This window comes from Vanellus vanellus (assembly GCF_965231255.1).
Source record: "Vanellus vanellus genome assembly, chromosome: 5".
NCBI classification, from domain to species: domain Eukaryota; kingdom Metazoa; phylum Chordata; class Aves; order Charadriiformes; family Charadriidae; genus Vanellus; species Vanellus vanellus.
The window spans coordinates 62,605,196-62,625,835 of NC_138910.1; the positions used below are offsets into that span (position 1 = coordinate 62,605,196).

At 42.1% G+C, this 20,640-nt stretch overlaps 1 protein-coding gene across 1 annotated transcript in view; it reads left to right on the forward strand.

The window, feature by feature from the left end:
* The first annotated feature begins 8,700 nt into the window (after positions 1 to 8,700).
* The window catches only part of ARHGAP29 (Rho GTPase activating protein 29), a 55,709-nt gene continuing 43,769 nt past the window's right edge, over positions 8,701 to 20,640 (forward strand). Inside the window, exon 1 of the mRNA XM_082484108.1 lies at positions 8,701 to 8,977. Within this exon, the coding sequence (XP_082340234.1) occupies positions 8,716 to 8,977 (262 nt within the window). The 5' untranslated portion in view covers positions 8,701 to 8,715. The remainder of the gene's footprint in view (positions 8,978 to 20,640) is intronic.

Below are 20,640 nucleotides of genomic sequence, written 5' to 3' on the forward strand. Positions count from 1 at the left end.
ATTTTTGCTTTACAGCTGAAAGCAGCAACAGTCAGCGCTTTCAGAAGGATTTTGGCATGCTCCGGAGCAGTGAGAAAGAAACCCAGGGACAGCAGGAGCCCCCTGCAGCCCCGGCATCCTGAGGACTTCCAGAAACTGGGTAATGCTGTCCCTGTATCTTATAATCTACTTCCAACCCTTAATTCAAAACACAAAGCCAGCAGAAGCTACATGGCAACCCCCTTCTCCTGCAAGGCAAAAATCCAGCCCCGAGAGCTTTGCTTACCGCCTCTTCTCTCCCCCAGCTGGCAGGCAGGAGCCCAGTTACCCAGCGCACATCAAACCAGCAGCCCCGGCTGACAGCCTTTGGCAACATACCACCTACAAGCCGTTCCCAGCCAAACCTCCCGTTCCCTGCAGAAACAGCCTGTTTCTCTGCTAACCCTTAATTGTTGGGCTTTCTCTCCCTTAAATCCAGCTGGTACCGGTACGGCAGGTGGGGCTAACTGAGCCAGGGTGGTTCGCTTCAGGCCTGCTGGCTCCCAAAGCGGCAGGTCCCCGTGCCGTAATTACTGTTGGTTAATAGCGCGTTTGGCAAGCTGCGAAGGTTCTGGAAGTTGTTTCCTTCATGCAGTCTTTCCTTTCATTCCTCACCACCCACTGTCCTCCTTGGCAATTGCTAGTTAAGGTGGAAGTTTTTTAAGAAACTGCTTGTTAAAAGTTAGGAAATGGGGTGCTGCCCGTGCCAGTGGCGATCCTTTTCCCTGGAGGATTAACAAATGGAGTTGTTCTGTGTCCAGCTGCTTTTCTCACATCACGCTTCCAGCCTTGCATCATTTTTGAGGAATAGTTTATGATGGTATGTCGTTCATCCTGAGCAGGGCAGGATGTTGTATACAAGAAGGAAAGACCAGGGAAAGAGTTTTACATGAGATTGGTTGATATAGCTGAAAAGAAAGAGCCAACAAGTTTTGGGGCATCAGGTTTGAGAATAACTGAGAAGAACTGCTCTGCATTAGGCTAAATATCAGCTAGATCATCTGAGAGAAAAAAAACCCGTCAATAATTGGGAAATAGAGGAGAGATAGTGGAGAAGACGACTGCTAGCAGGGGGAGAGGTGATTAAGTCATTATGTCCTGAGGAGAAGACAGAGACCTCGTTCATCACGTTAAAAGACATGAAGGTATTATCTTGAGGGTGAGTTGTAATGAGCCATTAAACAAAAAATACGGGTTTTAATACCTGCTAAAGCTATGAATTTCATTTCCCTTGCTCATCTTTTGAAGCGTTTTGTGGTCTGCCCTTGAAGATCAGGACTGAGAAGAGAGAGATGGCTGATCCCTGGGTGAGAATCACGTCTGCAGGAGATGGGGTGTTTCTGTTCTCTATCAGTTGTCTCTGCAGGTTCATTCCAGTGCACAGTGGCTGCTGCAGTTTCACCCACGTAGCTCCCCTGAGGGCATTTGGTGCACTGGCTGAAATGTAGGATGTTCTAGGAAGCGCATATGAATCTGGGTATCTTGATGGGTTCTCAGGAAGGTGGGTGGCATTTATTACAGCCAAAATTGAGATCTCATGAGAGAAAAAATAAATTCTTTTACAAGCCAGCAGTAGATGCAATGGGGCTGGGGGGGAAATTTTCTGAGTTTTCTCAGACCATATACAAATAATTTTCAGGTTTGAGTTCCAGCTGTTCTCCATTGCCTGTTCATTAAAAGTTAAAATGTAGCTGTGGGCAAGGTTTTGGTTTACCAAAAATGTCACATTATTTCCTTAAACAGGAGCTGAGTCTTGACCTGTTTTCTGCTATACAAAAGTGATGTTGGCCCTTTGCAGGAGCCTGTATATGGAAAGAAATGGTTTATGGAAACGATTCTTGAGAGCAAAATTCTGCTCGCTGGAATGTAAGCAGAAGGTGGAAACTTCTACCAAGTTACCTCTCTAAGTAATTTGTTTAATATTGTTTGTAGTGATGCTCAGTGTGTGGCTGGAATTGGGTTCTTTCTCAGCTGTTGCTTCCCTTGCTGACATGGCAGTTAACAATAGTAACAAATACCCAGCTTCATATTGAACTCTTATTGCCTGCAGCAAGTTATATACTCCTAATTTATGTCTTCCAACTAGTCTAGAATATTTGGCACTTCTGCAGATACATAGAACAGAGACAGTATTTTGAAACTGATTTCTTAACCAATGTCACTTTCCCAGTTCTAATTACATTAATGCTGCTACCTAGAAATGTTTCTTCTCGAAACAGTGATTGAAAGCTGCAGTGTTGAGCAGCTTTCATCAGGCAGGCTTTTCCTTGGATTTCAAAGGGACTTTTGTGTGAGTAAAGTACTGTTCCACACTGAGGAGGGAGAAGCAGGTACTTGGAGTTCGCTCCATAGATTTTTTGGCTTGTTTGGTTTTGTTGGGGTTTTTTGTTTGTTTTTGGGGTATTGTTGGGTTGGGTTTTTTTTGTAACAGAGATGTGCTACAGCTTCTATTTCACTGTGTACACATGCTCTGTTAGGAAAAAAAATCTGTTAAAAGAATCACACGGGTGGCTCTTAATGAGTTAGAGATTTCAGTGGCTGCTCACAGGAAAATTCAGGATTTTTAATGAAAACAAATTTGATTTGGTGTTTCTTCTTGGAGAACACACCGCTGAGACACTGTACTATTTTTGTTGCCCCCATCTTCACTGTTTGCCTAACAACTGATTGTTCATTGAACGAACTGATTGTTTGTTCCAAGCAAACTACGATAGTTGGGTGAAGCGCAGAAAAAAGGTGACTTTAAACAACCTTTCACCCGCTCAACTTCTGTTGCTTCCCTGAAGCTTGCATTAGCGATGTTGTAGGTTATATTTGGCTAAAAAGGGGCATTAGCCCTGCAGAGGTGACCAAAATACAGCAGCTGGCAGAACCTTAATCCTCCTTCCAGTTTATCTACTGCAGCAAAAGTTGCAGGCTGTGATGTAGACCTCACCTTTTATGCAAGGCATATTTTCTTGAAGGTAGATCTGTTATTTCCATTTTTCTTTCATGTAATATTTTCCAAAGCAATTTAGGAGGTAATCAACACTGTACAGTCTGGGACACAGTTGCAGCTGTTTTGCGCTAGTCTTGATTCTGGGGGAATGCAGAGGACTCTGTATTCAATTTGGCACCCAAACTGCAAAAGGGGAGGAAAAAAGCTCTGAACAACCAAAATGAAAAAGGACAATTGTTTGTTGTTTTACTTTGAGGAAAACCCAAAACTTCACTTAACATTCACATAATGTGGCAGATGTGGGCTCAAATACTTTTTTCAAAAGATGTTTGAAGCTGGGCCTCCCACAATGTAGAACACTTCAATGTTTTAAATCTAAAGTGCCTGAAATGTTTCACTGAAAATATTTCAGAAGCATAAAAACATGTAATCCTAGTATTTCTACTTCTTGTCACTTTCAGTTTGACCTCTGGAACTGATTTTTTTTTGCAAATAACCGATTCACCAAACAAATTTGCTGAATTCTTCTATAGACGCAGGTTAGCCAATGTGGGAGCAGAGATGAGAGAGAGAAGACATGGAGGGGCTGAAGCATGACAAAAAGCATGTCTCCTTCAGAAACAGTGAAAGGACTAGAGCTGGGTATGTACTCGAAGCAGCTGAGTTTATTCTTCCTTACATTTTCCAAAATGTGCCTGGGAATGGTGTAATTATGGCAAGATAAAGCCACTTCTTTTTTTCAAAAAGAGTGTCTGTAAGGAAGAGAGAGTCAGCTGTAGCTATCTGCTTTTCTTTCTAACAAAGGTTTGGCAGACCAAAGAGCATCCATTGCTTTGTATTCTATCTATTGATAAGTATAGGTGGAATTTCTTTTTTATCTTTTTTATTGCTATTGGACACTAATCTAATGGTTTCAATGACTTTTCCCACAATAAAGCTTTAATACTTTTTCTGATGATGTGATTGTTGATTGTACTATTTAACTCACATTCCCTATCATAGTTCCTTGCTTTCACGTTAAATTAGTTTACAATTGTTTGCTCTGGCCTGATTTTCACATCTGCTGGATCAATTACCTGAATGATCAAAATCCTTTTGAAGCTCAGGGCATTGTTTTCTTTGTTTCCTTTTCTCCACACGTAGAAGACTTGAAGAATTTATAACCATTTAGTGCTTTTTTAAATTTAAATCACATTTTATTTAGGATTTTTTTTAAGGAAAACAAAAGTTCTTGAACAGTGCTTAACACTGACACTAGAGATAAGTAATGTCACAACTTGTTTTAGTTTGGTTGCTTAGTTTTAGGCTTTATAAATTCCAAAAGAAACAGAATAAAATTATTTCAATAGAAGAAATTGTGGCATGTATGGAGAGAAAGAATGAACCAAGGAGAATGTTGGTGCTCTGACACAAGATCCGGAATGGGTAGTGTACTGGAGTGGCTGGGGAAGGAGACTGGAGCGAGGGTGGGGAATTTCAAGGTGGAAAGCCTGAAACTGCTCGGGTTGAGGGACCAGGCTAAGAATTAGATGCTGAGGGCCTTGATGCGTTACTGAAAGTATGTAGCATTCCAGAGTTTGGGCACCGGATCTAAAAGTACAGAATTTAAATGGTCTCTTATTAGTGAGGAATAAAGTGAGGGTTACAAAGGTCCCCCGCCTCTAGAAGATGGAAAAACTACTGCTGCCAACAGTCACTGTGAGCTGACGTAACAAAAGTCTGTACAGAGGTCTAAAGGTCCTGATGCTGCTGGGAACTATTCGCGTTTCTGTGCGATGCTGCAAAACTTCTGCTTTTCCAACTTCTTTTTCTTCTCAACCAGAAAAGATGTGCATATATATGCGCGCACGCAACTAAGGTCAGGAGACAAATTACGCCAAGATTTGGGCTGCCTTGGGCAGCTGGACACAGGCGCGCACACCTTTCTCGCTCCCAGCGCCCCCGGGAGCCGCACAGCGCCGGACGTGCCCCGCGCCGGAGCAGGACGCGTGGGAGGCAGAGCACCGCAAGTACGCTCTCTCCCCTTTGCCACGCCGCTTTTGTTTCTCGTCGGGCAGATCGCTTAAAAGGAAATGCTGCTTGCTAAACACCGCGTAGCCCGAATTTGGGCTCTTCCTCCCTTCTGAAACCTGTTTTGTTTTTTGTTTTTTTTTGCGCACGCCGGTTATTTCTGGGCGGCGTGTCCCCCCCTCCCCCGCTGGTCCACGCACACACGCTAAGCGCCCGGCAGCCCTCAGCCCCTTCCAGAAGCGGCAGCACCGCGGCTGAGCGGGCATCGTTCGCCGGTGCGGCGCTCCTCGGCCGGCTGACGGTGCGGGGGGAGCGGGAGGGCGGGAATCCTCCCTTCCCCTGTCCCACCGGCCATTGTTCGCCTTATCGGCCCCATCTCGCCTGCTCCGCTCCGCTCCGCTCCCCACCACCCGGTCGTCTCCCCGCGCCGCCCCGCTCGCCCTGGCCTACGCACAGGGCGAGCTGCCGCCGATCCCCACAAACCTCTCCCCGCACCCCCACCCGGGGCCGCGCTGCTCCCCGGGGCTCGCCGCGCGCCCGCGGGAGAGGGGCGGGGGGGCACCGCCCCCGGGAGGGGCGCGCGCGGAGCCCCGCCCCGCGGCGCGCGGCCGGCCAACGGCGGGCCGCGGGCGTGAGGGGGCGGTGCCGGGAGCGGCGGCGACCTCGGGGGCGGTGGTGGTGGTGGCGGCGGTGGCGCGGGCCGTGCTGTGCTGTGGGGAGGGCGCTCCATGGGCAGCGGGGCGGGAGTGCGCAGGGCCCGCGGCCGCCCGGCTGCTGCCTGCGCTCGGCCGCCGCTTTCCGGTAAGGGCCGCCGCCGCCGGCGAAGGTGGGATGCGCCGCGCCGCGCCGCGCTGCGGTGGGAGGGTTGGGGGGGGCGTCGCCTGTCGCCGCCGGGAGGAGGCGCGGGGCAGGGCCGCGGCGAATGGTTGGGGGAGCGGGAGCAGGGCCGGCCGGAGGGGCCCGGCGCCCCTCTTCCGCTCCCGTCGTGGACCCCGGTGCGGGTGTCGTCCCTCCGAGCCCACCTCCCCACCCGGCGGTTCCCCGGAGTGGTACCGGGCGGGGTCCGAGGGCCCACCTCCGCCCTGCTTCGCACCCCACGGGGTCTCCTGACGGGGCCCCCCCGCCTCTGCCCGCTACCTGCTGCGCCGCCGCTCCCCCCACGGCTGGGCGGCGGCGGCGGGGAAATCCCTGGCCGCGGAGGACGTGCGGTCTGGCGGCGGCGGGCCGCAGGAATGCGCGGCGGGGGCAGGGCGGAGCGCCGACCCCCTCCCGGGGCGGCGGGAGCGGCCCTGCCCTCGGCCGGGGGGCTGGCAGCGGCCGAGCGACGTGGCCCCTTTGGGAGCGTCTTCTCTTTTTTTCCCTTCTTTATTTCTTTCTCCCTCCTTACCGGGGAAATTGTGCTGGGAGAGCAAATTTCTGAAATATCTGGCGCTCTATTTTTTTTTTTTTTTTTTCCCCTTTTTCCGTCGGGACTGGCAATGACTCGCTTTTAACCAGAGGAATCTGGAGGTGTTTATAGAAAAGCTGGTGGACGCTTTTCGTTTTCAAAGCCAGAGCCTCCTAAAGAAATATGAAACACTTTTCAGTAATGAAAGGCATGTGTTCTGTGAGGGAAACTTTGCCCCATCTGCCTTGTAACGCAGGAGGAGCAGGCGTAAGGGCTAATATTTACGAGGAGAAGGTGACTGTTGCGCTAAACTGTTCAGTTTTGGTTCTGCTGCTACTTTACAGCAAAAGTTTCTCCAAGTTTATCTCATTCAGAAACACTTTGTCATCACTTTTATAATTTTCAAAGTGGTGGCATTATTGCACTACTTGCTGCTCGTTTGAATAAAAGAAATGCAACATATCTCTAAAATAACACAGCTTTAAAAGCATGGGCTATGGGAGCAGGTCTAACACATCGTGCTACTTAAAGTTGACTCTGAAGCTGGCCAGACTTGAAAGAGGCATGTCTTTTAAATAATATGAAAATCTCTGTCTCGATATAAATAGATATCACACTTGTTAAAAGGAGAGAAGGTTGTGTGGCTTTTTTTTTTTTTTTCTGTAATTGCAAGGCAGAATTGCAAAGCAGCTTTGTAGCCATGAGAATTATATGTGGGAACAGAAGAAACTTGCTTAAACATTATGCTTAATGTTTAATGTAAACCTCACTTCAATCTACTTGAGCTGTTTGGAATTGCTTAACTAACTGTGTTATTTGTATGGTCTTGTGTGCTCTTATAGGTACTGACTTTAAACAGTAAACAGAAGTTAGAGCAGTTAATTTGTGTTAAATTCTGAAATTTTCTTCCCCCTCCCCCCCCAGCGCATGCTCCCTGGAAGGCCTGCCAGATTAATTACAAAAGCAACTGCTTTGACCACGTTTCCTCTGATATTTTTAAATTGCAAAGAGAAATAAAGTAGAAATAATGGAAAAATAATTGAAGGGCATTAAAATAACGCCTGTTGAAATACATAGTGGGAGTTTTCAAAATGTTGAAGGTGCTACTTCTGCAGTTGGTCTAACCAAATACAAACATATGCAGGATAACCTGTTTCAACCTGCATTTTTAGATCATAATAAACAATTTTTAGCTAAAAATTGTTCAATTTGAGATTTTGCTGCAGATATGTTTGCAACCCACACTATCTTTTTAGCTGTCATGTTCCAATCTGTTTTTTTTTTCCTGTAGTGTTTGCCATATAGTGTAAACATTGAGAATTTCTCCTGGTGTTGAGAGAATAATAGCAGGCATTGTGTGAGCTGCTGGAACCATACCTGACTCTGCCACCTGGAGTTTGCTGGTTTGAAATGAATCGCCTAACTTGACATAGGGAAATTTGCAGTAGCATTCTGTTTTCTCCTAAACGAAAGGAATGCAGGTAGTTGCTTAGTTATACCAATATGATCTCACTCAAATTTGTGCATTTTTATGGTGGAACTTTTAAGGTATACTAAAGCAGAGCAACACCTTTCAAGAGAACTGCACTGAGACTTGCAGATAAACTTTGATAGTAAAATATTTTTAAATCTTTTCACTTTTCTATGTCTTCCCTTTGATTGCCTTTCATATTAAAAGATAGCAGGCTGAAAAGCCCACATAACTTCTTTCAGGATGTTTTCCTATCCGAGACAAACTGTGATAGGTCAGAGTTTCTTGCTTGGCACATCTACACAAAGAAAATTCATCCTATCAGGTCAAGGTTGTCTGTTACCTTCAGAGGCAGGATGCTGAACACAGCTTGGTGGTTGATGCAACCGGGGATGTTGCTCATGGTCTGTATCAACTTAAGTGCTTTTGCAATTGTATTCATTTGTAACATTTCATGGTAAAGAACAGGTCTCAGGGTAAACGAAAAGAACTTGATTCTTAAGGTTTCCAGAACAAATATTCAGGGAAGAAACTTCTCATGAAGTAATTGTGCATCATAAGTAGATTTTGAAGTAATTTCTGCATACCATTGATTTTTATGCAAGCTGTGTATTTGCTGCACAAATGAAAATAACTTCAAACAGTCAAAAACCTTTATAATGCTTCAGTTAAGCATTGTAATGTAAAGTAGTATCATCTTGAAAGAAGTTTTGGATCTTGTCAGTACAAAAGTATTACTTCACATGTATTTCTATACTAATCAGCATTTTTCCTTCTCCTCCATCTTCTTCCCCTCCAATTTTTTAGGGTTTCATCATTGGCTTGTCAAATGGACATTAAGCGACACTGAGTGTTAACTGCGAGAACTCTATAAGCACAGCGGCTGCTGGGATGTTGCGACAGAACGGTGGAAGTAACAAGCGTGGTTTGGGATTAGCCCGACTGTCTACCTCCAACTTCTTCACCATCTCTAATTCAGGAAATTGGGGAATGGGGCGCAGCACCAAGAGCAGCTCTTTGAGCAGTATTAGCTCCAACTCTGACTGCTATGATAATCCTGTTGTGGATCCAGAGTATATCATGCAGCTGGTGAATGATGTCAGAAAATTTGCGGATGTGCTACTCTATTTGAAGGAAGCCATTCTTTCAGAAGGTGTGTCAGTTGTTCTTTGTTCTTGATTCTTAGATTTTTCTGAAAGTCTCACAAATCCATTCATATGTTTTTAACTAGTCTTTACTGTGGTTATTTCCCCTTGCCCTTTACCTTCCCCCTTTATCCTCCCTTCCTCCCCCTCCCCTCCCCCACCATGATGGTTACGGGAAATGGTAGTTGTTAGTTTGGGTTCTGTATTTCCTCATCAGAATACTGTGCAATCTGTTTCATAATCATAACGGGGGGAAAAATAAGCTTTTAGCAGGCTGTCTAGGCTGATGCTAAACGTTAGCAAGACCATCAATTGATTAGTTTTTAACCATCCAAATGTTTTTTGTAATTCCAGAGAATTCTGTTAATATTTTGGTGATGTTTCAGTTTTCTAGGTTGTTTTGGTTTGGTTTTTGAAAGTCTTCTGCGCTAGTAGTTTGAGTTTTAAGGTAGAATGTAACTCTCTGCATTTCCTTCCTCTACAAGATAAGTATTTACCATCTTCTGCCAGCAGGTGGAAACTGCAAATTTTCTTGCTTATGAGGAATGTGCATTATTGTGTCTTCCTAGTTCTTTAGGGAAATGGTATTAGTCCATTTTTGGTCATCAGCAGGAAGGCTGTTATTTAACTACTTCAGAAACATTATCGTATTAATAGCTGAAATGAGATCCAGAGCAGTTTTGTATAAGATGTCCTGAGTGCTGAGAATTTGCAGTCACCTCTGTGTTTCAAGTAAGCCTGCACACAGCTGAAATAGCTCTGCCAAAACGTGTGAACAAATCTTAACAGAGACATAATTTGAGATTAGCAATCACTTCATGTCAATGGTGTTTTTGCTAAGCACGCAGGATGAGCGGAGTTATCTGTGAGGTAGGGTGCCTGGTACCTACTGACGCTGAAATGGGCATCCTGTAGGAAAGAACTATCAAAATACTGAAGTGTTCTGGTTGCCACGCAGCAGTTGTTAATTAATGTTCAGTTTAAAATTTTGGACTTGGAAGATCAAAAAAACCCTAATATGGAAGACAGGAGTTGTCTTGTTTTATATTATGTTGTGGAATTAATTTGTAAAAGTGTTGTCCATTTAAAGGATAATTTATAAAGGAGAGATGTTTCTTTTCCACATTTGGGAGTGTTCTTTTTGACTTGTGTCCCCAAAAATCTCATAATATAGTGAGTGCTGTAATACTTGGCTTGCTTACTGAGACAACCTCCTGGAAGCTGCATAAATAACTTGGATTGCATTTCTCTATCTTATCCTTGGAAATGTTTACAGTTTTCTGTCCAAAAATTAACAAAAACTTACTAAGGTGTTTGAACAGACTCCTTACACGTAAAACTGGCTCATAACACTTGCAGCATCCTGAAATGAGTTACATGAGTTATTCCAAGATGGAATCAATTGCAGGGATAGGAAATCAATTTCTTCCTCTTTGGACTGTGTTAATCTATTGACTTGATGCAGACTTTGTTGAGTAGTAAAACTTTATGAAATAAGAACTAAAAATCTGCTGCTGTTAGCTACAGAAAAAAAAGATGTGTATATGCTGCACGCATCCTCAAGCAGTTCAGAAGTGGAAAATGTAAGTGGTGCAACAGGGCTCCATCAATAAGCTCTTGTATTTGCCTGGTAAGTGTTCCTAGAGTCTGCTGTAGGTCTTTCAGCCTCTAACCACTATTCCCTCAGTTCACTTCTACATCTATTGTTTGTTTTAGTATTGCCACTTTGGCAGATTTGTCTTAAGAACTCCTTTTTCTGCACAGTAACTTCACTTTTGACTGTGCAGCTCCCTGTTTGCCAGGGCCAGCCGTTCCACTGCTGGGATCCGCATTGGTAGGTATGGCGACATCAGTGGGCATGCCTTGAATTTCATACCCACTAATGGTTGTATTCCATGCTTGTGTTATCTGAGCCTACCAGTTATTCACCCATGGTTCACTTAGTGTTCTGCTGATGTAGTGATACTATCCTGGATGAAAAATCTAAGCTGTTTTGGATTATAACATGTATCTGTGTCTGAACCAGACTGTAAGTGCCTTTGGATTATAGACTTGTACTGTGTTTTGTATGGTAGCAATGCAAGTCGATACGTAACATGAATAAGTTGAGATATCTTAAGGGGAGAGTGTTATGTAACTCAAACTTTCTGTACATTTCAAGGGTATTTCTCTTGGCATTACTTATGCTAATATAACTTTATTTCTTACAGTAGTCTTATTGTCATAATGCTGAATAAATTTTGGATATTTTCAAAGAAGGTAAACGCAGCATTGTAATTTCATAGAATCATAGGGTTGGAAGGGACCTCTGGAGATCATCTAGTCCAACCCCCCTGCCAGAGCAGGGACACCTTAGAGCAGGTTGCACAGGAACGGGTCCGGGTGGGTTTTGAATGTCTCCAGAGATGGAGACTCCACCACCTCCCTGGGCAGCCTGTTCCAGTGCTCTACCACCCTCAAGGTAAAGAAGTTCCTCCTCATGTTTAGATGGAACTTCCTATACTCAAGTTTGTGCCTGTTACCTCTTGTCCTGTCACTGGGCACCACTGAAAAGAGCCTGGTCCCATCCTCCTGACACCCACCCTTTAAGTATTTATAACCATGGATCAGGTCCCCCCTCAACCGTCTTTTTTCCAGACTAAAGAGACCCAATTCCCTCAGTCTTTCTTTATAAGAGAGGTGTTCCAGTCCCCTAATCATCTTGGTAGCCCTATGCTGCACCCTCTCCAGCAGTTCCCTGTCCTTGAGCTGGGGAGCCCAGAACTGGACACAGTACTCCAGGTGCGGCCTCACCAAGGCAGAGTAGAGGGGGAGGATGACCTCCCTTGACCTGCTGGCCACACTCTTCTTGAAGTACCCCAGGATGCCATTGGCCTTCTTGGCCACCAGGGCACATTGCTGGCTCATGGTCATCCTGTTATCCACCAGGACTCCCAGGTCTCTTTCTACAGAGCTGCTCTCCAGCAGGTCAGCCCCCAACCTGTACTGCTGCATGGGGTTATTCCTCCCCAGGTGCAGCACCCTACACTTGCCCTTATTGAATTTCATAAAACTCCTCTCCGCCCAACTCTCCAGCCTGTCCAGGTCTCTCTGTATGGCAGCGCAGCCTTCAGGTGTGTCAGCCACCCCTCCCAGCTTTGTATCATCTCACCCGACAATGTTTGTTGTATAACCTGAAATCTAAAAAATTTGGAATCTCCATGCTGGCACCAAGTAGGAAATTTGTTTCTTAATGATACTTCACATAAAAAAACAAAACACCTCAACCCTACCCCCCAAAAAAAACCCTACCCTAAACCCATAAACAAAAAACCCTCTGAATATGTAGCTTTTTTAAACTATAGAGTTGCAAAGTTTGTCAGCTGTTTGGACATGAGGGAGCTGCAGTTGCCTCCTGTGTGAGTGAAATACCATGTGCTCCATGCGCTTCAGTTCTTGCTGTATTTTTTTAAATTCCCTTTTGAATCTAGGCATTGTACTCAATGGATGTAACAATCTGTTATTAGTGATCCCACATAAGGCAAAGGATCAAGCTACTTTGCAAATATCTTCATTAAAGATGATGTCTGGGCATATTTTGAACCTAGGACAGTGAATCCAGTGCTGTTTCACAACTTATTTTTTGATTCTACTTGATGACAGGCTGAGCCTGTGGTGGTTGAACTGCTCAGTTAGTGCACCAGTCTCATAGTCAGTTCTATAGTTAAACTTCCAGATGAGTGAGATTGTGTCATATGGCTGATATTAGTAAGAATAGTTATATTGTCATCATCATGGCTTTTTGTTTAAACTGAAAGGCTTTCATTTGTAGCATTCGTATTTCATGAGGTCAGGGATAATTGAAATATATCGAGGAGACTCAAAATAAGTCAACTTTTTCTCCTTTCTGATAAGAAGAAAATGAAAACAGTTCCCCAGAAATCCCTGCCTGGAAGGCCAAACTTGAGAGTATATGTTGAATTAATAGCTAGAAGACTCAGATCATTACCTGCAATCTGTGCTACTCGTAATACTTCATTTGAGTTTTCAGCTTTATTGATGGCATTCTATATTCTTGATGTACCCCTGGTTTAGTTATTCTTTCAGTTTTAATGTACATCCTAAGTGCAAACTGTTAAGACATAATAGCTTGAAAGCTGGTAAGTTTTCTCTTTGTGTTTTGAATTCCAATAGTAACTTTTCGGCTATTGGTTGAGAGTGGGAGAACCTAATTGTTGCCTTCAGCTTGCACTGTATTTGAAAAGGTAGGACATACAGTGAAGTACAATCTAAAGGCTGGAGCTGTCTCTGATCTTCAGAGGTAGCGGCACTCAAGAAGAGAAGTAACTTTCCATGGTAGAGAATGGTTTAGGAACTGAGAAGTTTGCCTCCCACAGAGACCTGCTGAGGGCATAACAACCTGACCACAATATTGAAAGTACTTAAGAATTTGAAATGTGTGAGGTATACTTAAGGTAAATCCTGTAACTTGAAGAGATTAATTCTTGTCCCAAAGCATGGGTTTAATGCGTCTGCAAGTAAGCACTGTTGGATTTTAAGGCTGGGTGACTTCTATGTGAATAATATGTTCTTCTGGAGAATAGGAGGTGTAACTGCTATATACTGTCCAATCTTTTCAAAGTATAAGGATGCCAATAGCTCATAGAAGTTGTATAGAAAACATGTAAGCTGCTTCTTGGGACAAAACATTCAGGACCGACCTCTTACTAACTTATACTAGAGAATTTGGATGGGGCTTTGAGCAACGTGGTCTAGTGGAAAGTGTCCCTGCCGTGGCAGGGGGATTGGAACTTGATGATCTTTAATGTTCCTTCCAGCATAAACCCTTCTGCGATTCTATGAATTTATCAGTTCAAAAATAGTATTGCTTATTGCATAGATATGCAAAGTTGAGAACCTATTTAAGAATAGGTATTTATGTATGAAATTGGTGACACTACAGTCTGTGCTGTTACTGTATATAATAAATTCCACTGTTGCTTTAAGTAAATGATGCCACTGTGTGGTCTTTGCTCAAATGAGATTCTCTTACTCAGGTTTAAAAGCACCATACAAAAGAATATTTAAGACAGTCTGAGTTCCTAATTAGAAGGTATTTTACTAAGTGTTTCACTTTTAAACAGTAAATAGTGGCTTTTACTTGTATTACATCAGAGATGGGGGCAACATTCCTGTTTCCCTAGTCTGAAGATAGTTAGCTACTAGTTTTGTGACATTTGCTCTTTTTTTTTTTTTTTTTTTTTTTACGGAATGTAATGCATGCTTCATACTACAAGGGTTACCCTTGGGACTGTGGGAAATACTGTGTTTCATTATGAATAGCTGTAAGGGTAAAATTTGCATGTGGTTTAAAAGTGCAGGAGTAATTATACTTTAATATATAATCTTGACTGTACTTGAGAATATATTTTGGAATTATTGCTTGCTTTATCACAAACTTTGAAGTAATCTTCAAAGTGTGATATTGTGTGCTTCATGTGGGTAATTCTGCTTCCTTCTCATGAGCAAAAACTTTCTTCCTCAATTCATCCTGTCTTCAACTAATGTAAATTGTAGTTTATTCTAAAATGCTAATGTACCTTTTTCCCAGATATCTTAGAAAACAGAATAGCAAGATAAAGCTCTTGCCTTTCATCACAGATTTCTCTTTGAGTATCAGATTTTGCTGTCTGGTTTCTTAGTCTGATAAGATTTTATTTATTTATTTTTAAACTGAAGCAGAGGTAAAAATACTGGTGAAGCTGGATGGCCTTGTCAGGAATGTCTTCATCCTCTTCATAGTAGCGCCAATACTTTCAAAAGGATCAGGAATGCTACCTAACTTGAAACCTATCAGGTCCTTATTTTTGAAGGATAAGATATTCAGCCCAGTAGGACAATTTTAAAGGTGTGTCGAGTTAAATAGTTTCCTCAAAGTAAGGAACCTGTAATCTCTAGTGACTTCAAGACCTTGTTTTAGCTCCACGGAGATTGGTATTAATCTCGTTCTACACAAAAAGCCAGAAGCTGGCTACCAAATGTAGTGCCTGAGGGTCAAAGATGAATGATTTCAGCCCTTCCAGGCTTGATAATGTGTACTTTTTTTTTGTACTGTCCATATTTTTACTATGATTAAGGCACTGTGGTATTTTTAGTATTTGATTTTTATTTCCTTACTTTCTTATAGTGTAAAACATTAATGTCCTTTTTCTGAGGCAATATTTTTGAAAGTCAGTTTGTCCTGTTTTGCTAGGGAAATCTGAAATTCATTAGCTATTGCAGTGAAGATTATAGATTGAAATTATGATAATTTATAATACTAAGTGTAATTTTGTTGTTTGTTCTTTATTCCAATTTTGATGTTTCTCAGTGAAAGGTGCTGTCTTTGATACACCTTAAACTGAATGTATTTACCTAATGACACCTCATAGTATGAATACTTGGTAGGTGGGCAAACTGCTGTAAACATGGATCTGATAAAGTGTTTACCTTTCTTTGCAACAGTCTCTGGGAGGAATGTTTGGGGTCTTTTGTTTTGAGGGCAGTTGGACTGATTTCTTTAAAACTTTTGTGGAAGATGGTACTAGTTTTCTGTTTGATACTATTTTGTGTCCTAAATAAATAAATAAAAACAAAAACAACCAAAACCTTTATGGGAGAAGGGAAAGTAAGGTGCAGTCAGGGCAGGTAACTTTCGGGGACTGTGAGAATATAGTGATTATCAAATGCGTAAACAATCTGCTTGTGAATTGATTAAATGACCTTTGAGAATCCTTTGGGAAAGGCAGAGGAATTTGTGTAAAGTGTAGCACATTGTTTCTGTTATTCCATGTAGCACAAAAAAAGGGTTAAACAAACTCTCTAGTAGATAATAAATCCTATTACAGAAACCACAACATTTGAGTTTGTTGACTAATAGTCTGAAATGGAATTTTAACGTTAATCACTTCAAGGATCCACTGAAGTGTTATATACTTGTAATATCTGAAGAATAATTCTGTACCTTATTATTAAAATGTGACCTTTTTTGTACTTTTTAGCTTTACTCAAACTTGGTCCACAAGGAACTAACTCAATGTTTTAAATGTATTAGCCTGTAATAACGTTGTTCATCATCTTGCTGAACCAAATAGGGTGTTAAGAGGTGAATTCTGACAATTTGCTGCTTTGGATGTTATTGTTCCCACAGCAGAGCTGTCAGAATTGACCTTGTGAGCCACAGTAGTAGCGAAACCAGGACTAAACCAGGCCGGGGCAGCTGGAAAGAGTAACTTCTGAAGGTGCTCCTGCAGAAATTACGGGTTTTCCTTTCCCCCTAAAAGCTGAATTGATGGGACAGTTCTGTAACCATTGAAAAATGTACAAGATGCATCAAAAATCGTTGTTTTCTTATTACAAAGCTTGTTATGTTTAGGGCTCTGTTTTAAACCATGCTTAGTGTATTTCCAAAGCAGCTTAGAGAAGAAACTTAAGTGTGAGCTGCTGTGATCTCACCATTTCTTGGCACTGGTGGTAGTTCTCTGGTGACTGCATAGCAAGCCAGTTCTGGGGGCAGATTTGCCTGTAAACTAGTCTTGGGAAGAAAGGAACTAGTTTTCAGCCAGATCAGTTCCATGAACTGACTGACTGTGAGGTTGTACTGAGTACTAGCAAAAGAGGGAGAAGGTGGCTGGCAAAGGAACAAGTGGCCAGAGGTTAAAATGGAACAAGACTGAAGGTCTAGGCAGAGTTGGTGTGGAACACTGCTCTGGCATTACAGCATACACTGCTAAACCCTGTACCGACTCTTTCGTCTCCTGTATTGAATGCTGTTTGACAGGGGTATATGAAAGCAAGGGGGCAGAGAGGGGAGAGAACAGCAAGCAAAAAATGCCCTTCATAGATGGCAAATTAAGCAGTCGCCTTAGCTCTGAGCTTTTGGCATATTTGAATTTGACAGTCATCTTTTAAACTTGCCTTGCTAAAACCTGCTTCTTATATGCAAAGTCATATGCTTCCGGTCTTTCTGACCTGGAAATTCCATAGTACACCCTTCCACATATCTCCAAGTAGTAGTCACTTCTAAATATTAGTTCTGTCAATCTGAAATAAAAACTGTTCTTTGACAAATGTGGAATAGTCTTTCAAGCTAAGAGTTGTAAAGGATGTATATAAGGATAAGAACAGAGTAAACGCTTCCTTAATTTTTTTTAACAAGTAAAATTATTGCTAAGAACCCAAAGCCAATCGTAGTGATTATTTTTTTTTTAACAGCTTCTCATGCTTTTTTGTGGCAAAACTTGAAGGAAAAAAATAAGCAGGCCTGTAAACTGCTTTTCCTAGTAGAGCTCTAGGGCCACAGCAAGCCAGAGACCTCCTGGTCATTTTCCCATGCTTCCCTTACTTTCACACTATCCTTTCTTCCTGGTCTCATGAGCAGAAAGTGCTGAGATCCCTGGATGTGAGTGCTATTCCTGTCCAGTGCTAGGTTCCTCAAACCTGGGAAGTTCTGCAAAGAAAGCAGAAGTTTGATGTACCGCAGAGAATTCTGTCCATGCAAGAAATAGTGAAACCCAAATGAAGGCAAGCCCACAACAATCTGACAAAAAAGAAGTTTACAGTCAAAGTTTGTGGGAGACACCTATAGGTACAGACCATGCTTTACCCCAGGAATGTTACGCTTAAGCCAGGAGAGAGAACTTTCCACCTGTCTTGCCATTCCACTCCAGATCACTCTACAACCTGTTTTGCCCAAGCTTCTTGTTTTCTGTGAGTCCACGGGCTTGCAGGCTTTTCTTGGGGAGTTTTGGGACTTTAAGATGCTGTGACCATAGCCAGAGGTGCTGGGCATTTCTTCTGCGTTTTCTTTTGCTTTGCAGGTTTGCAATATTAGAAGCACTGCTTAGTTAATCTGCAGTCGTGGAACAATTCTGCTTTTTCCAGTACTTTGAACAAGCAGAGGAAAAAACCGAACCTCCTCTGGAAGTTCAGTTCAAGCATGTGCTCTTCATAGTCAAAGTGTAAGCTGCTGGTTAAAATGCAGGTTGCTAATGTTGGATAGTAAATGTTGTTTCTTCAGTTTCAGGGAAGATTAAAGTTAAATAATAACTTAGTGGACCAGCAGATAAGTTTGTGGCTGATAGTACTACCCCTCCCCCAGTTGCATACTCCACATTCCTTCAGAACAAGTGTTCACTTGTTGCTATAGTGTCTAAGATCGGGGGGGGGGGGGGGGGGGGGGGGGGGGGGGGTCTTGAAGGCCAGTGAGTGTTTAAAATGTAAAATAAACCCTTATGTGCAGTCCGGATATTTTTGTTGACTTAAATAAATAACATATCTGTCTTTAGGAAAACTCTGAACTGTTTATAAGAGGGCACAGGCATTTGCCGGTTTTATGTTGCTCTTGAAGTGCAAAAAACATACTACAAGGCAAAACTCCATTCTTCCTCCTTTTTGCATTTCTGATGTACAAAAGAATCTCAAAACACTTAAAGTCTTAGCTACTTTGTTAATTAGAATCACCTTCCCTTTCCGTCACAGCAACTAGACTAATGAAACTGAAATTACAAGATTAAAAAGATGAAAGGTGAGTAGTGAGGAAGAGGATGAATAGTCAGATTTTATTTTTTGAGTGTAAATGTAAAGTTAGGTCTTTGAACAACAAAGATTCTTCTAATATAGTTTGCACTTAAGAAGCAGGGGAACACTTTTGACACAGAAACTTGTATCTCTCAAAGAACCCTGCCCCAACACCTGGAAGGTAAGATTTTATCCATATCCAGTTGAAGACTTGTGTTCTTACCAGCAATTCCTGTGTACAGGTAGGAGCTTTTGTGTTTAAAAAGAAAACAAAAACCCCTTGCCCTAAATTCACTTTCTGCTCTTGGCAGAATGTGTTATAGTGTATCCACAAAAATATTCCATTTTCTCATTTCTATGATGCATCAATTGATCAGAGTTGAAACATAAAACAAGAACATCAGTACATGTAACTTTTGTATGCCTAACAGTATAGCGTTATGAGTTGTGACTGACTGTCATTTTAACGATCTTGACTTCATGCAGATTTTGTAGACTAAATCATTCCTTTTCCACCAGTTTCAGTGGGAGTGTTTGTCCTTCCTATTTATGTAGCTAGGTCACAGAACTGAACCTGACTTGTTTCTTAATTCCAAGCAAGTGTTCATCTAATCTGGCAGTTGCAGTGATTTGGTTACATTAGCTCTAATGTCTTATTAATGTATTGGAGTTAGAACTGCATGGCAGGGTAGGAGATCTGCTGCAGAGCCTGTGCCTTGATCTTCCTAAGTGTCTATTGCCCTTTTTTAAGGAAAGTAGGGATTCTATTCCTTTGTCTCCCTACCATGCCCCTTTTTATAGAAGGTTGGAGTGACTCAGGTAAGGCTGTAGGAAATAGTTATGTTTGGGTTAAACTTTCATCTTAATGACATTAATTACAGAAAAGTGTAACTGGAAAACATAGGACTTGATTTCTGTTGTAGTGGCTGTGACTTAGCTGAACAAAGGATTTTTCCTTTTTACCATTTTTCACCTTGCTTACTGTTTGAAGGTACGTTCTTGGGTCAATTTTTTAAAAATATGTAGGGATTCTTATTTGCCAATTCTGGTTATCTTTGTTTTGCAGTCTCTGTAAACTTAAGATGAAGGTTGGTTTATCAAACTTACATCTCCAGAGTTTTGTTTTGTGTCATGACTAAACTGCTTCATACATTTGAGCAAGTTCAGTTACTGCTGAAATCTGAAGTGGCAATGAAAGCCCCATTACTGTTTAAATTTCAAATGGCAATAAAAATATATCTAATGCAAGGACCAATGAAAAGCTTTTAAAGGAACTTAAAGGGATGTTATTTTGGGGGTTAGGGCACTCATTTACATAACATACAGACTTTTTATTTTTTAATGTAAACGAGTATTGGAGAATGTATGGGAGAAATAGTAACACCTAAGATTCAAATTGTGATGACTTAAGTAGTTGTAAAGAGATATTGTAATAATATGGCATGTCCCCTTTTTCAAATGTGTTGATTCTCCGTGCTGTGTTTAACTTGGGTTCAGGGCCCACAGGTGAGTGCTGCAGCAGTTCATTGTGTTTTTAAAAGTTCTGTTGGTACTACTTACGTATGAGACATAGAATGACTGTGGTATTATGTATAAGGCTATGCATACTTCGAATGCTAAAGGGAAAGGGAGGCTCTTGTTTTGGCAAGAATAAAGTGTTTCTTCTAACTCTTGTAATGTCTTAATCCTTTTCTAGTGTTAGTAATCTGCAAGATGTGGAAGACCTGGTGAGGAAGTTTCAGCTAAGATGCGTTGAAAATAATGTTGTCTTTGATTAAAGTGAATTGCAGGATTGTAGATCAATAATTGATAGTAAGTATATTTGTTGGGTGGAGATAAAGCACAACTGTGTCCTCTCTCTCACCCCGTGCCTTCTCAACAAGAGGTTTTGACATCTCTAGGATTTTGGGCCAAATTTCAATTTTGTAGCACAGGCTTTCCAAAGGATGCTTTTCTCTGAGCATTGTATTGAAATCATTCCAGTTCATGCAGGTGTGATCAGTTTAGGGCTCTCTGTTGTGAACGAATTTTAACAACTTAGTTGATGATCTACTTTTGGACTACAACATTTTCTTACCTTTATTTGTAAGATCAGATATTGCTGAAATGGTTATGGGCAGGGAATTCCTGAAGC